The 14,934-nt window shown below is 47.9% G+C and overlaps 1 protein-coding gene across 1 annotated transcript in view; it reads left to right on the forward strand.

Moving 5' to 3' along the window:
- LOC126541747 (uncharacterized) overlaps window positions 1-13,237 on the forward strand; it is a 38,470-nt gene extending 25,233 nt beyond the window's left edge. The window contains exons 4-6 of the mRNA XM_072286873.1: window positions 9,813-9,868; window positions 11,452-12,343; window positions 13,127-13,237. Coding sequence (XP_072142974.1) covers window positions 9,813-9,868; window positions 11,452-12,343; window positions 13,127-13,128 — 950 coding nt within the window. The 3' untranslated portion in view covers window positions 13,129-13,237. The remainder of the gene's footprint in view (window positions 1-9,812; window positions 9,869-11,451; window positions 12,344-13,126) is intronic.
- Window positions 13,238-14,934: the final 1,697 nt, after the last annotated feature.

Consider the following 14,934-nt stretch of genomic DNA (forward strand, 5'->3'; position numbering starts at 1 on the left):
TATCGAGTTTCACCAAAAGAAAGGGAGATCATCAAGAAGCAAGTAGAGGAGATGCTTTCAGATGACGTTATTCAGCCTTCCAGCAGTCCATGGGCGTCTCCGGTAGTGCTCGTTAAGAAAAAGGATAACACACTTCGATTCTGCGTCGACTACCGTAAACTGAACAGCGTAACCAAGCGGGATGTGTACCCCCTTCCGCGTATCGACGATACGTTAGATCGGCTCCGATGTGCAAAGTTTTTCTCCTCCCTGGATCTCAAGAGTGGATATTGGCAAATAGAGGTGGATGAACGGGACCGTGAAAAGACAGCATTCGTAACCCCTGATGGCCTCTACGAATTTAAAGCACTTCCATTCGGCCTCTGTTCCGCGCCCGCAACTTTCCAGCGAATGATGGACTCTGTGCTTGCAGGATTGAAATGGCAGTCATGCTTAGTGTATTTGGATGATGTGGTCGTATTTTCCACCACATTTGACCAACATCTCGAGCGCCTGCGACTAGTATTAGAAGCTATTCGCGCAGCAGACTTGACAATTAAGCCGGAAAAATGTCAGTTCGGCTTCGATGAACTTCGGTTTCTCGGACACGTTATCAGTGCTGCAGGCGTTCGTCCAGATCCCGAAAAGACAGCAGCTGTTGCGAGGTTCCCGACACCCACAGACAAAAAGTCAGTACGACGTTTCCTGGGTTTATGCGCATACTACAGAAGATTTGTGGAAAACTTCTCAAACATTGCTGAGCCCCTTACAATACTGACAAGAGAAGATCAACCTTTCATGTGGAAAAGCGAACAACAAGACGCATTTGACGAGTTAAGGAAACGCCTGCAAGCTTCTCCAATCCTTGCCCATTTTGATGAGACAGCCGACACTGAAGTTCATACCGATGCGAGTAACGTCGGCCTCGGTGCCATACTAGTGCAGTGGAATAACGGCCAGGAGAAAGTAATTGCTTATGCCAGCCGTAAGCTCTCGAAAGCAGAGGCAAACTACTCCGCAACCGAGAAAGAATGCCTTGCAGTCATTTGGGCAATATGTAAATTTCGGCCCTACCTCTATGGTAGACCATTCAGAGCGGTCAGCGATCACCATTCGCTTTGCTGGCTGGCGAATCTCAAGGATCCATCCGGACGACTAGCAAGATGGAGCCTTAGGCTTCAAGAGTATGACATTACTGTCGTATACCGATCCGGGAGGAAACACAGCGATGCCGACTGCTTGTCCCGCGCACCCGTCGAGACAACTGTGTCAGAAGAAGAGGATTTCCCGTTCCTTGGCATTGTTGACGCGTCACAAATTGCTCAACAACAACGAGATGACCCGGAATTGCTTCCCCTTATACAGCGCCTGGAGGGACTCGACGTTCAACTCCCGCGTATTTTCTCTAGGGGGCTATCTTCGTTCTGTCTGCGAGGCAGTGTCCTCTACAAGAGAAACTTCGAGAACAGTGAGATAAAGTTTTTACTTGTCGTACCCACATCTATGCGAGACGAAATTTTGCATGCATGTCACGATGAGCCGACGTCTGGACACATGGGCGTGAGCCGTACAGTCGCCAGGATTCGTCTGAAATACTACTGGCCCAAGTTATTAGCATCCGTGCAGCACTACGTCAAGACTTGTCGCGAGTGTCAAAGGCGCAAGACTCCATCCGTAAAACCGGCCGGCCTCCTCCAGCCAATAGAGCCACCAAACGCCCCATTCCAACAAGTCGGTATGGACCTCCTTGGACCCTTCCCAACATCATCTTTAGGCAAAAAGTGGATAGTTGTGGCCACGGACTATCTGACCCGTTACGCAGAAACTGATTCCCTGTACAATGCAACGGCTGTCGAGGTTGCAAAATTCTTTGTCCACAATATCGTGCTCAGGCATGGCGCTCCCACAGTTGTTATTACCGATCGTGGAACGGCCTTTACTGCGGACCTAATGAAATGCTTGTTGCAAATGACACATACTGATCATAGGAAAACTACGGCGTACCACCCGCAGACAAACGGTTTAACTGAACGCCTCAACAGAACACTGACCGACATGCTTTCGATGTATGTCGACGTTGAACATAGGCTGTGGGACGAAATTTTGCCATACATCACCTTCGCATATAATACGGCCGTTCAGGAAACAACACGAGTCACCCCGTTTGAACTTGTATTCGGTCGAGCAGTAACCTCAACTTTGGATGCTATGTTGCCGTTAGATGAAGAAAACCATAACTCATCTGACCTAGATGACTTCTTGCAACGAGCCGAGGAGGCACGACAGATGGCAAGGTACCGAATACGCCGCCAACAACGCATCGACTCCAACCGGTACAACCAGCGCCGTAGTGAAGCTCATTACCAGCCCGGTGACAAGGTGTGGGTATGGACCCCAGTGCGACGCCGTGGACTGTCTGAAAAGCTTCTGTGCCGATACTTCGGCCCCTACGAAATACTTCGTCGCATAAGCGACGTCACTTACGAAGTCAAATCCGCTGGACACGAGAGCCCCAGACGGCGCAACTCCACGGAAGTTGTGCATGTTGTCCGCATGAAACCCTACCAGGAGAGGTCATGAACAACAACAACAACAACAAAAAAAGTGAGAGCCCACAGGAACCCCTACTTCCTCTCACGCATCGGGCCGATGCGGTAAGGAGGGGGATAATGCCACGACCAACTTGGTGACATTTAAGTTGCGCGCCCTTTGCATTGGGCACCGTGCACGCCGTACAGTGGTGGTGTTCAGCAACCATAGGCAGCGATCTTCGTGGCATGGGCAGCCAGTTGGACTCGGCTCGCATGCGCCACGCGCACGAGGTGTCACGCGAGGCGAAGAGGAAGACGGTTCGAGCCGAGTTTGAGAACGCGACTGCCGCGGATATTCTTCACGACCGCAGTGACTTTTACTAGTGGGCACAAGTTCGCCTTTAATAAATATCGTTCTTTTACGAACATCGTTACAATATGTAGACATCTGCAACTTATAAAATTCTTAGTACTTACTATGGTAGAGGATAGCTAGGCCATGCTACTAACACAGCTAAGTGAAATATGGGCAAAGTGTTCCAAACAAGACGGACTTTAATTTGCCTCAACCACCCCCAGGCGCTCAGTCGGGTCCTGCCAAAAAAACAAAACAAACTCCGTAGACCCGTTACGTCGATCACTTATGTAGCCTTACAAAGATGGGTATCGAGAAATCATGTGGGCACGTGCGGCTAATTGCAGATTTTCACACGTGCGCGTAGATCTTGGAAGATGTTGGTACCTGCACTTTAGACTTCCTGCACGGTTGGTTCTTTCCAGCGCATCGCATAGCAACAATTTTCCAACAAAAATTGAGCGTATGCATCTCATAGACTACGATGAAGAGAGAGGATACGAGACGCGCGTGTCAGCGAAATTCTCTCCATCTCTGACATGGTATTGTGGCCCTGTGGAGCGTTTCTACTAGGTTGAGCACATCGTGTTTTCTTATTCATCATAGTTTATTGTCGATTAAAGCTTTAGCTTGATCTGCAAGGTCCACCATCGTGGCGGATAGAATTCGCGGTGCGTCTCTCGTCCTACTATATGGTGCCAGGGCACAGCAGTGCTGTTCTCTGTAAATAAAGAGACCTACGAATTGTATCTGCCGTGTGTGTATACATGTGTTGTGTTGACACGCACCGTCCTACTGGGAAGTTTTGACTACATGCCGGGATATGGGGGTTGCGTGCAGCATGATTTGTATTTCATTTCAATTGAACATAAGAAGTTACATTACCCCTAGACTTCCTCTAGCTTCATTATCTGCTTGGTCGTATAGTTGTCACTAACGAACACATGGAGATGCAATGAAATGTTGGAATCCAAATAATGTGAAGCCTCTTTGAGCTAGCGAGGCAGCAGCAATAGCGGATGCCACAAGCGCAGCATTGTCGCCTGCAGCTGTTGGCTGCCTGCGTCTCGAAGAGGAAGGCGTTGTCTCATGATCGTTGAGGGAAGAGTATAGACTACAGTCGCAGGCACGGAGAAATACTAAACATGTGTAAATCAGTTTGATGCATCGAACCCCTTGTGTTACACTGGCAGATGCATATTGAGGGCCTCATCGTGGAAAGTTTTGTGCACACAAAACAACGACAACAAGAAAACGACACAAAGGCGAACGCAGACTGACAACTGAACTTTATTCCTAGAACAGCCCATATGCACCCTCGATACCCATCTCATGATCACCGCGAATGGGCAACAGAGTATCAGTTCCACATGATAACAACATGCAGAAATGCAGCATAAACGACGCACTAGCTCCTATTAATGAGCAAGTTCATTTCACTGTCATTCAAAGCTATAGATAGATGGATAACACATTCTCCTTGCACTGTAGATATGTGCCAAGCGTCGACAATTTCTCTCACTATCTGATTAGGTTTCAGGTACAATATAGCGGTTTGGTCAAAAATGGCTTACAAGGGCTCGATGAACATTGCGCGCAGTGCGTTACCAAATGTGTGTAGGGCATTCCCTTCAAGTTGGCCAGGTATAAGCCATTGTTTCACCAAATGGCTATATTGTATCTTAAGCCTAATCAGACAATGAAAGAAACTGTAGGAGCTTGTAACATTCCTAGACTGCAAACAGCATGCGTTAGCCATCCGTCTATCACTTTTAATGAGAGTGAAACTAACTTTCTCAATAATAGAAGATAGTTTGTCGCTTATGCTGCATTTCTTAATGTTGTGACCATGTAGGACGGGTGCTCGTTGCCCATCCGCGGTGATCACGAGATGGTTCTCGTGGTGTATATGTGCTGTTTTAGGAATAAAGTTCAGTTCTCAGTCTGCACTGGTATTTGTGTCCTTTTCTTGTTGTCGTCGTATAGGGTGCGCAAAACTTTCCACAACGAAGTCAAGCCAACTAGTCTGCCTATCGGTGTTATTGCGCACTGCAGGATTCACCCCCGACTGGGCACATACCCGCAGTTGCACACTAGGATCTTGATCTCCGTGGGTTTCGGTACTGAGTGGTTGTCTATATACACCGTGATGTTCTGCGCCAAGGGTGTCCTCGGGTTCTTCAGGATGAGCAACTCGGACTTTTCCGGCGCACACTGGAGGCCTCTTTCCCTGGCGTACTGGTCCACCGTGTCCGCTGCTGCTTGAAGACGCTTCTCGATCTCGGCGTCACTCCCCGAGTTGCACCAGACAGTGATATCATCCGCATACAATGTGTGTTTGATACCCGGGATTCCGGAGAGAAGGCCTGGGAGTTCTTTCATAGCCAAATTGAACAAAAGGGGTGACAGTACCGCCCCTTGCGGAGTTCCTATCGGGCCTAGAGTGATGGGATCTGGTTTTATTCCACCGAAGTTTATAGCGGCTTGCCTTGCTGATAAGAAGTTTTTGACATAGTTGAAGGTTCTGGCGCAGGGGCGACAGAACACCATCACTATGGAGAAGCTTACAACATCCAACGAGCAAATCCTCCGCATGATGTATCGTATCAAAAATAAGCACCATGGCATGAAGGAAAGGGATGCCATCCGCTTAGTGCCGGCTTTCGTGATTTCTCGGATAATGTACGGGGCGGCATTCCTTAACCTCTCCAAGTCAAAAGTTGAAAAGTTGGAGACACTGATCCGGAAGGCCTACAAGACGGCACCGGGGCTACCAAACTCCACGCCAACGGCAAAGCTCATGGCACTAGGAGTACATAATACCCTCAAAGAGATGTGGGAAGCACAATGCCTCTCACAACTCAATAGGCTCGCACTCACAAAACCAGGTAGAGATCTGTTCGAAAAGATCCATATTAATCTGCCCTATACGATAGACCAAAGGGCAGAGGTACCACGTGATGTGAGGAGACGCATCAACGTGTACCCCATTCCGCGGAACATGCATCCCGCATATAACATCGAAAGGAGAAAAGCAAGAGGGGAAGCCCTGAGGAAGAAATGGGACGAGCAACCTAACACCCTCTATGTGGACGCCGCAGGGCCAAAGAATGGAGTGATGACTATTGTGGTCTCAACGCCTTCAGGATCGATGGTGAATTGCGCCTCGATGAAAACATCCAACCCCTCTCACGCAGAGGAAGCAGCTATTGCATTAGCTATAGCATCTAACTCCAACGCCGATGTGCTCACTGACTCCCAGAACGCCTGTCGCAACTTCAATAACGGATTAATTCACAGGTCAGGGTTGTCATTGCTGACTAAGCATCCACCCAGCCAAGCCTGTCACCTGGTTTCCCGGTCACCTGGAACTACCAGGAGGAAACGAAGCTGCTCACAGGCATGCCCGAGCTCTTCTATACCGGGCGTTTCCCCCTGATGACCGTGAAGAGTGCTGGGACCTAACTGCTTTAGCAGTGTATGCTGACAATCTCGCACCGTACAGAACAGCCAGGAAGGAGTACCCAACACCACATAAATCCCTCAATAAGTTGGAAGAGAACGCTCTTAGGAGACTACAAACTAATACACACCCAACAACAGCTAAGTTACACCAGTGGTACCCTACACTATACTCCCCGCAATGCCCACACTGTGGAGAGGTAGCTAACCTCTACCACATGGTGTGGGCTTGCCAATTTAATCTCATAGTTGACCCCATTCCAAATCCCTCAAAAGAGCAGTGGGAGGCTATTCTGCTCAGCGATGATCCTGACCGTCAGCACTGGCTGGTGGGGAGGGCTAGCGCAGCAGCAGTAACCAGTGGGCTACCGGAATAGGCGGCCCACCCACGAGTTCTACGGATATCCTGCAAATAAAGATGTTTGCAATCAATCAACCGCAGTTGCCCATGCCCAATGGCAAAGTTGTCTGCTCGGGCACATACCGAGTCGCACGTACCCATTGGTCGAAGTTTTCTACTCCTAAAGACAGCAGCCAGCACATACTCAGTGGCCAAAGTTGTCTATACATATCCACAAATTTGTCCAGCGTGGACCAACGCCGAACGGCGGGGCACAAGCAAAGGAAGCTTAGCTTCAAATTCGAGCCTTTCAAATCCCCCTAGTGTATTGGCCCAGTTGCCTGCTTTTAAGTTCATGTACTGCATGAAGGCTGCGGCTGAAAGGATGTTATCTGCCGCCTTGGGCGTGAGTTGCACGCTCTAAGACTCTTCCCTCCCACTCCCCGCACCCAAAGGAGAATCTTGTACACAAATACCCAATAAATTAGACAGCAGAATGACATGCTGCGGCAGCTTGGTTGCTGGTAAACCACGGCACATGTCATGCGGAAAATGTGGATTTGGGCCACACCTGCAGCAGGTTATTTTTCTACGCGCTTTCACTTACGTTGAAATTGAGCTTGTTCAGTGACTGCAAGGCTGCTCTTCATTGTTTGGTTTCTGCCTTACGCCACGGACACCATGAACAACTACTTCTAGAAATCAGAGTGTTGCTTCACCACCTCGTCGAGCAAGGACACGACATCACGTTACAGTGGATTCCAAGCCACTGTGGCATGATGAACAATAAACATGCCGTTGCAGCAGCCCAATTCGCAAATGAGAAGGGCTTGCAGGACTCCATTCCATTCTCAAAAACAGACGCAGCCATGAAATATCGTGTGCTTGCAAATGAAGCCGTAACATAAGTATGAAACACACCAAGCTTGAAGCACACACGTCTACACCGACTGGACCCGCCCTTTTGACTTGGACCGCGATCTGGACTCTTTCGACTCGAGACAGTAGTACGTTGCCGACTGTAGCTTGGTGTCGCTTTCACAAGATCTTTCGCCCTCCGAGTCGGCCTGGACGAGAGCGCGGCTTGCAGTCACTGCAGCGGTGAGTAGACTATAGAACACGTACTTTGCCACTGTCCTCGATACAGAGCGCACCGGTTGTCCCTAGCAGCCTTGTTGGTACGCTTTGGCGACAGGCCACTTTCAGAACAGACAGTCTTGGAATGCCGGCGTGAACTGTCGTCGCACCGAAAGTCGATCAAGACTTTGTTGAACTTTTTACGTGGCAGTGGCCTATTAGAAAGACTTTAATGATCCCATCCCGTCCCTCTCTCTTTTACGCCTTTCTCTTTGTCCCCGCTCTTCTTTCCGTCTTTACTTCCCCTTTCCTTTGCCCTAGTGCAGGGTAGCAAACCGGAGGCTTTAACTCTGGTTAACGTCTCTGCCTTTCTTTCATTTGATCTCTCTCTCTCTTCATTTACGTTTAGCTTTTTTGTCAGGCGGCATTAAATCCCGCAATCGAGCACGCCACCAACGCTAGACAGCACTGTCAAGGTTAATGGGGACATCGACGTGCGCGCTGCTGTGCGAACACGCTACATAAGCACATTTGGGCGTTGTGGCCTTAAGCCCTTCACAGATGTGAGTCATGTCTTTTGAGACATATGGTACATTGAGCTATGCCAGCGGTATCCTAGCTTCAATGCGACAAAGCAGTGGTGGGGTTACCAACAGAACCTCGGCCGCACAACTGAGGATGCCGTAACGACTGCGCGCAATACGCTAGCAACTGCAGAGAAGATGGGTGGCAACGGTGTGCCCATTTTCACAGGCTTCCCCGGCCCACCGAATAGATGCCGCAGGCAACGTGGATTTCACCCAACGCCGCCAGCGTGTCGACGACCGCAGATCATCTTGATGCCCCCGTGAACGTGGCGTGCCGGAACGCCACCTGATTCCCGCGTTGTCAATGGCTCGCGCAGTTCGTAATTCCCGTAAGTTGCCGTGTTTACGGGGAGCATGCTTCTGTGAAACTCTGGACCTACCCAATACGCTTACGAATGGACTAATGATAATCATGGGCAATAGTTTGCTATGATAACTAGGCGTACAACAACCAATACGACAAAGCAGTACATGAATTAGCATGAAACACATCCTTAACAAACACGCATACAAAATATGTTTGCCATTTGGCAAGCATTCTTCTGAATAAAAAAAAAATTGGAAGGACGAGAAACAATTTACTCGTGTTGCCGCCAGTGTCATAAATGAGCAGCATAAAAACTGAGTCCTAATATTTGAGCACTAGGAATTTTTCCCCTGTCATTCCAATGAAATTTCCTATCAGACGAATATTTCTTGTGAAAGAACTGCTGGGCGACTAAGTTGTCGTGGTTGTTATGCTATCAAACTAGCAGGTGCGCTCACGAAAACGAATGATGACAAATAACAAATTGAAAGGCAGAGAAGCGTGCACTATTCTACAGTTTAACGAGCTACGTGAACGTTTGTAGAGAATGGCGACGAAAGCCTCCGCATGATAGAAACCGCGATAGCAAATCTTGATCTAGAGAGTGCTGACACAACCGCCCGCGACAGAACGTAAAGCCGCAGCGCCTATTAACGTAAGTGATAAAGGGATGCTCACGCAGGGTTAAACCCGCCAGGTGTGATTCGCGAAAACTGAAAACGTTCGTTTCTCGGCGGGAGGATCGCTTGCGAGACGGGTTTTCATGGCTAAATTATACATTCGTCCTGGGCGCTGCCAAACGGGCGGATCCTTGAGTATAAAGAAAACTGCGGGCAATTAATGCACCATCAAGTGGGCCATCGCAGTGAAGTGCTCCATACTACGTGAATGCTTTGTGGGAGTGCAGGCGACCCTGATGAATAGGTGACAGATAGCAGAACGGAAAGAAAGGCGAACAAGTGAATCGGGTAAGGGCGTACAAGGGAATCTAGAGCCAATCTTCGATGCAGTTTTCTTTTCCCCTCCGTGCTCTTCTCGGTTTACACAATCCGGCGCTCGTTCCTCTTCGCACCGCTGCAAGACGGGTTTGCGGCGTGTTGACAGAGGCGGGTGCCTGCACCTCGCCCAAATGCCCCTCGGCCTGCTTTTCACACAAAATTTCGTATATAAGGAGGCGCACTGCATTTGAAGTCTCAGAAGCTCCTTCTCCTCGAAGAAACTGACATCATGGTAAGCGTGCGGCAGTTTCCTACGTCTTTCGCCCTGGGATCGAAACTTCCCAGCGGCTTTTGTGCAGATTATACTTCAACCTCTTTTACCGAATGCCACCTTCATACCTTCACCCGCATGTCCCGTTATATTTCGTTGAGGTAGGCACGTAATCCGGCTTGCAGCATGGCGCAAATGCACCTAAAGCACACACACGAAGACTATGCCCAGACAGAAAACAAAACGAGCAAGGAAAGTCAACGATTTACGGTTTCCCTGCATGCTTCGTCGCTTAGGCCAGCAACCGCGTTGCATTCACATTAAATGCGAGGGGGCCAAGTCAAGGCGCTTTCCTTAGTTAGTGTTCAAAAGAAAAAGATCAGTAATGTAAAAAGAAATCTATATTAGGTGAGAAAAAGCGCACACCTATGTTTTATTTCACGTTGTTAGTCACCGTACTTTGGCTATGAGATTGCACGCTTTCGCTATGTTAGAAGCGCTAAAGTTAAGCTGCCCCACGCCTACTTCTCGATGCCCGAACTAAACGATTTCTGTACACATAATTGACCCTTCCGCTTTGGTGTGAAGAAAACTGGAATAATCAGTATTCTATGGCGACTGAAGTGTGATAGGCTATGCCATTTAAGGTTGTTTTTTTTCACATGCTGCAGGCGGAATGTAATATACTATGTTAATAAACTAGGAACGATTCTCGTGAGTTGTTTTTCCTATTTTGAATAAGGTCCTGGACATCTTAAAGTGAAACGCCCATTGCGACATGAATGAGTTACAAAAGAAAACCACTCAACATTAGGGCTGCGATGGTCCCCAAAGAGCGAAGTCTATATCAGTTTTAAAGAAAACAACATGCCTCAGGGAAGTTAGTGCCCACGCCAAAATAAAGCAGGAATGCTCTGAAAATCAGACATAGACAATTGTGCCCCTTACGATTCTGAGGTGTTTTACCGAATATATTGGATTATTGCATATAAAAACATCCTATTATTGAACCGTAAAGCAACCACAAGTACAGCAACGAAACCAACTCAATGCGACATCTATGTTTGTATGAGTTTGCCCACATCACAATAATACACTATGCTTAGCAATCTTCCTGCAAGCTAGCTTCCAAGTCCTCTGTTCCCGTAGATGCTCCAGCTTTTAGCTAAATATGTATCCTTATTTCACAGCTCAAGCTATAAATACAGAAAATAGTGTTTTTTCATGCAGTTTGCATTGTGGCACATTTTTTCAGCGATGACACACGTACCATAATGCTGATTAGAGACCAACACACACACGAAAAGAATGCTTCGAATTTAAAGTCATCAAGCACAGGAAAGCAAAACAATACCAGTGAACGACTCCAGATCATGAACTTGGAACTGTCATTTAACGAGCCAAACTACACAATTAGTATCACTGCTTACAAAATCTTGAGAATATAAAGCCATCATAATCATCTGGCCATTTGTGTTCACCCAAGGGCGAAAGCCTCGAAGGTCATCACCGCTTATCTCTATTATAACAGGGAATATGTGAGAAAAATTCATGCCCTTGTAAATCACCCTGACGCCATATTGTAACTGTCTACTTCCATGCAGATTCGCGCCGCTATCCTCCTCGCCCTGGCTACCAGCGCCTTCGCTGGTTACGTCGGCGGCGGATACGCTCTCGGCCATGGTGTCGGCTACTCTGGCCTAGGCGGATACGGTCTTGGATACGGTGTCGGCGGATACGGTCTTGGATACGGTGTGGGCGGATACGGTCATGGATACGGTCTCGGAGGCTACGGCTATGGCGGATACGGTCTAGGCTATGGATACGGATACGCTCCAAGAGCCAGCTATGCTGTTGCGGCTCCCGCCGTCCACACTGTCGCTACTGCTGTTCACGCTGCACCAGCCGTGGCTGCTGTGCATGCTGCTCCAGCTGTGACCGCAGTGCACGCCGCTCCCGCAGTGGCCACCTACGCCGCTGCTCCAGCTGTCGCAAGGGTTGCCTATGCTGCCCCAGCCGTTGCTAGGGTAGCCTACGCTGCTCCCGCGGTGACCGCCGTGCACGCTGCTCCAGCCGTTGCCAGGGTTGCCTACGCTGCTCCAGCCGTTGCCAGGGTTGCCTACGCTGCTCCCGCTTACGCTGCCCACACTTACGCTGCTCCCGCTGTGGCCGCTGTCCACGCTGCTCCAGCCGTCGCCAGGGTTGCGTACGCTGCTCCGGCCTATACCGCTGTCCACGCTGCCCCAGCCGTTGCCACCACGGCCGTCCACCACGCCGTGCCCGCAGTAGCCTCCTACGGTGTGGCCCACGCTGCTCCAGCCGTGGCCTCCTACGGAGTCGCTCATGCTGCCCCAGTCTACGGATACGGTGTAGGTTCTCTCGGGTACGGTGCCGGCCATTACGGATACGGTCACGGCCTCCTCGGCTACGGTCTCAACTACGGATATGGCCTCGGCTCCCCCTACCACTATGGCGCTCTCCTCCACAAGAAGAAGTGTAAGCAACATGATCTCTTTTTTTCGCAATCATTCTAAAAACATTCCGAAAGGAGAAGATGGATGAGATAGTCGAGACTGCTATTATTTTCACGACGCTCAGGCCAAAGTTATCGCGTGTAAGAACTTCGAAACCTGCTTCATACAAAAATGTGATTTTAGGTGTGCCCTGCGCGCTTTTTAGCTCGAGATCTCACATTTATTAGGGTAACATGGCTTTTGATCTCCATTGTGCGGTTAACCTTGCAACGTCGTACACGTCTCCATCAACTAGACAATGCAATTCGCATTCTAATTACACTCGAAGTGTGTGTCGCACCTATGGGAAGAAAAAGCAGAAAAAACAATTTAGAGTACTGATCTCTCGCTTCGTCACTAACGATATAAATCATCACTTCGCAATACTTTTGCAGGATTACCTTAAGTGGATGCTGTAATCCTGCAAATTTTACAAGAGAAGAAATTCGGTTCAAAAACATGTGCACCCTACTAATAGACTTAGAAATAATTGCATCGATTTGTAACAAGACATGTTATAAGAAACCCAAGATATTCCAGTTTAGAGTTTACTACTCTTGTACAACCGAAATTGCATATGCTCTGTTTGCTGTACCTCAGCGCTTTAGGACCCATGCCCATTTGTGACGAAGATTAAAAAAAAAAGGCTTAATCTCTTTCTCTTTTTGGATGTGACGGCGTACGCTTCAGCAAACAGAGGAAAAAACGCTAACTTTGCATAAGACTTTTCTACATTGCTGTCCGTCTGTTCTCTATAAACTTTCAGAAATTCATCCCTTGAACTAAACGGATGGACTCAACGACGCAAGTCATCGCATGGACGTTTCTCTTGGAGTTGTGACGCTTCGAAGGAAATAAACCTATGTTTTGTTAAGTATCTGTAATCGTTTCCATGCTTCTCACTCCATGGAACACGACCATGTCTGTGTTCCAGCGAGTAACACATCCTCAAGCCGCACATGGACGAGTACAATTTATAATCAACCACGAAGGTTCCTTTATTTGGTATGTCTGCGTATAGAAAAAAAAAAGAATATCTCTGTAAAGCAACAACCGTTGTCGCTTTAACGAAGCATCCATTAAATAAAATAATAAACTTGCACCACATTGCGCAAGATCCGCCAAAAAGAAAACTTTATGCCACACTACGGTATTTTCGGTACATATCTGAACATATAGGTTCGGGCAATAAGCCAAATCGTTCAGCATATTTCCCACCGTAAGGGTAATCTTAAATTCTTTTTTGCTTAGTACTAAACTTACAATATGCACCGTTTACTTCTCCTTACAACAGTTTTGTGCAAACAGGAGCAAAATTTGCCCAGCACGCCTTACTCAAGTATAACCAGCGAAACTTCAAATGGGATTCAGAAATTACAGGCTAAAGAATAGTGAACATCCAATTATTTCAATTACCCAAATACGTTATGAATTTACAATCTTAACGCGCACTAAACAAGTGTAGCGATGCCGGATACTGTCAGTAATCCCATTAACAAGTTAAGTCAGCAATAAGTATTAAAAGACTGGCAATGAATGACATGAAGTTCTTGGGTATGTTATTGATACCTTTCACTTACCATCACTCACATTCACGTTTATACGTCTTGTACTGGTTGTACACTGTACTGTGTTGTCAGGGGGCTGAGAGTTTTTTCAACCCGTCTCTTCACGGCTTCCTTTTTCTCACCGTCCTCCATGCTCAATGCGAAATAAAGCTTCATTCACGCTATTTCTATTAGATTGATGGCGTTACACTTCGGTATCCACGTTCTAGATGTCCGTTATATCCATCTGTTAGCTTTCCGAGAAGTATACTTGAAAAGAATTGAATCGGTCTAGCGGTTTCTCTTGCATATTATTAAAGCTATCACACTTTATTCTCCTTCCCTGGGAGTCAGAGAACCAACATTATTGTTTAAAGAATCTTAGTCCGTGTCGTCGCAGTCGGGGTCCAGCTGAATCGCTCGTCTTAGTGCCCAGTCAATTTGTCTATAACTGGTAACGGTTTTTATGTGGATGACCAGCAGTGGCCATATTGTAGGACGTAAGTCTTACGGAGAAGCGTGTCCAGCACTCCCGGGTGTAGGGAATGAACGGTGGAATGTTTGAACAAATTAATGTGTGTAGAAGGAAGTTCCTTCGGCGTTCCAAATAAGTAGAAAATGCATTGGCCTCTTCGCCATAAACTAAGCATGTCGGTTTACCAGGTCCGTTCGCAAAGTGGTTTGAGATAACGTTGTTGGGTATAGCGTACGCGTTTGCGCCTAGCTGGTTAGTACAGTGTCCTATACAGATGCTAAGAGGAGTCTGTTGCTTTACAAATTGTTGAGACGATTACGGAGTTGTTTTTAATGTTAGGCTGTGATATCTTTGGTGGAATAGGCGTCAGGACACTACGCGGGGCTGTTCCGTGTTATGGGAACGCGAGAAACATGAGCTTCTTATTGCCCTTTATCGCATGGTCATGTGGTACCAACTCCAGGATGACCTGTACCGCAGGGTGTACGGGCGCATATTTGGTGAGTATAACGGAGGTATGATCCGGGAGCGTATTTTATTGTTAAAGCAGTT

The sequence above is a fragment of the Dermacentor andersoni genome, chromosome 3 (genome assembly GCF_023375885.2).
Source record: "Dermacentor andersoni chromosome 3, qqDerAnde1_hic_scaffold, whole genome shotgun sequence".
Lineage (NCBI taxonomy): Eukaryota > Metazoa > Arthropoda > Arachnida > Ixodida > Ixodidae > Dermacentor > Dermacentor andersoni.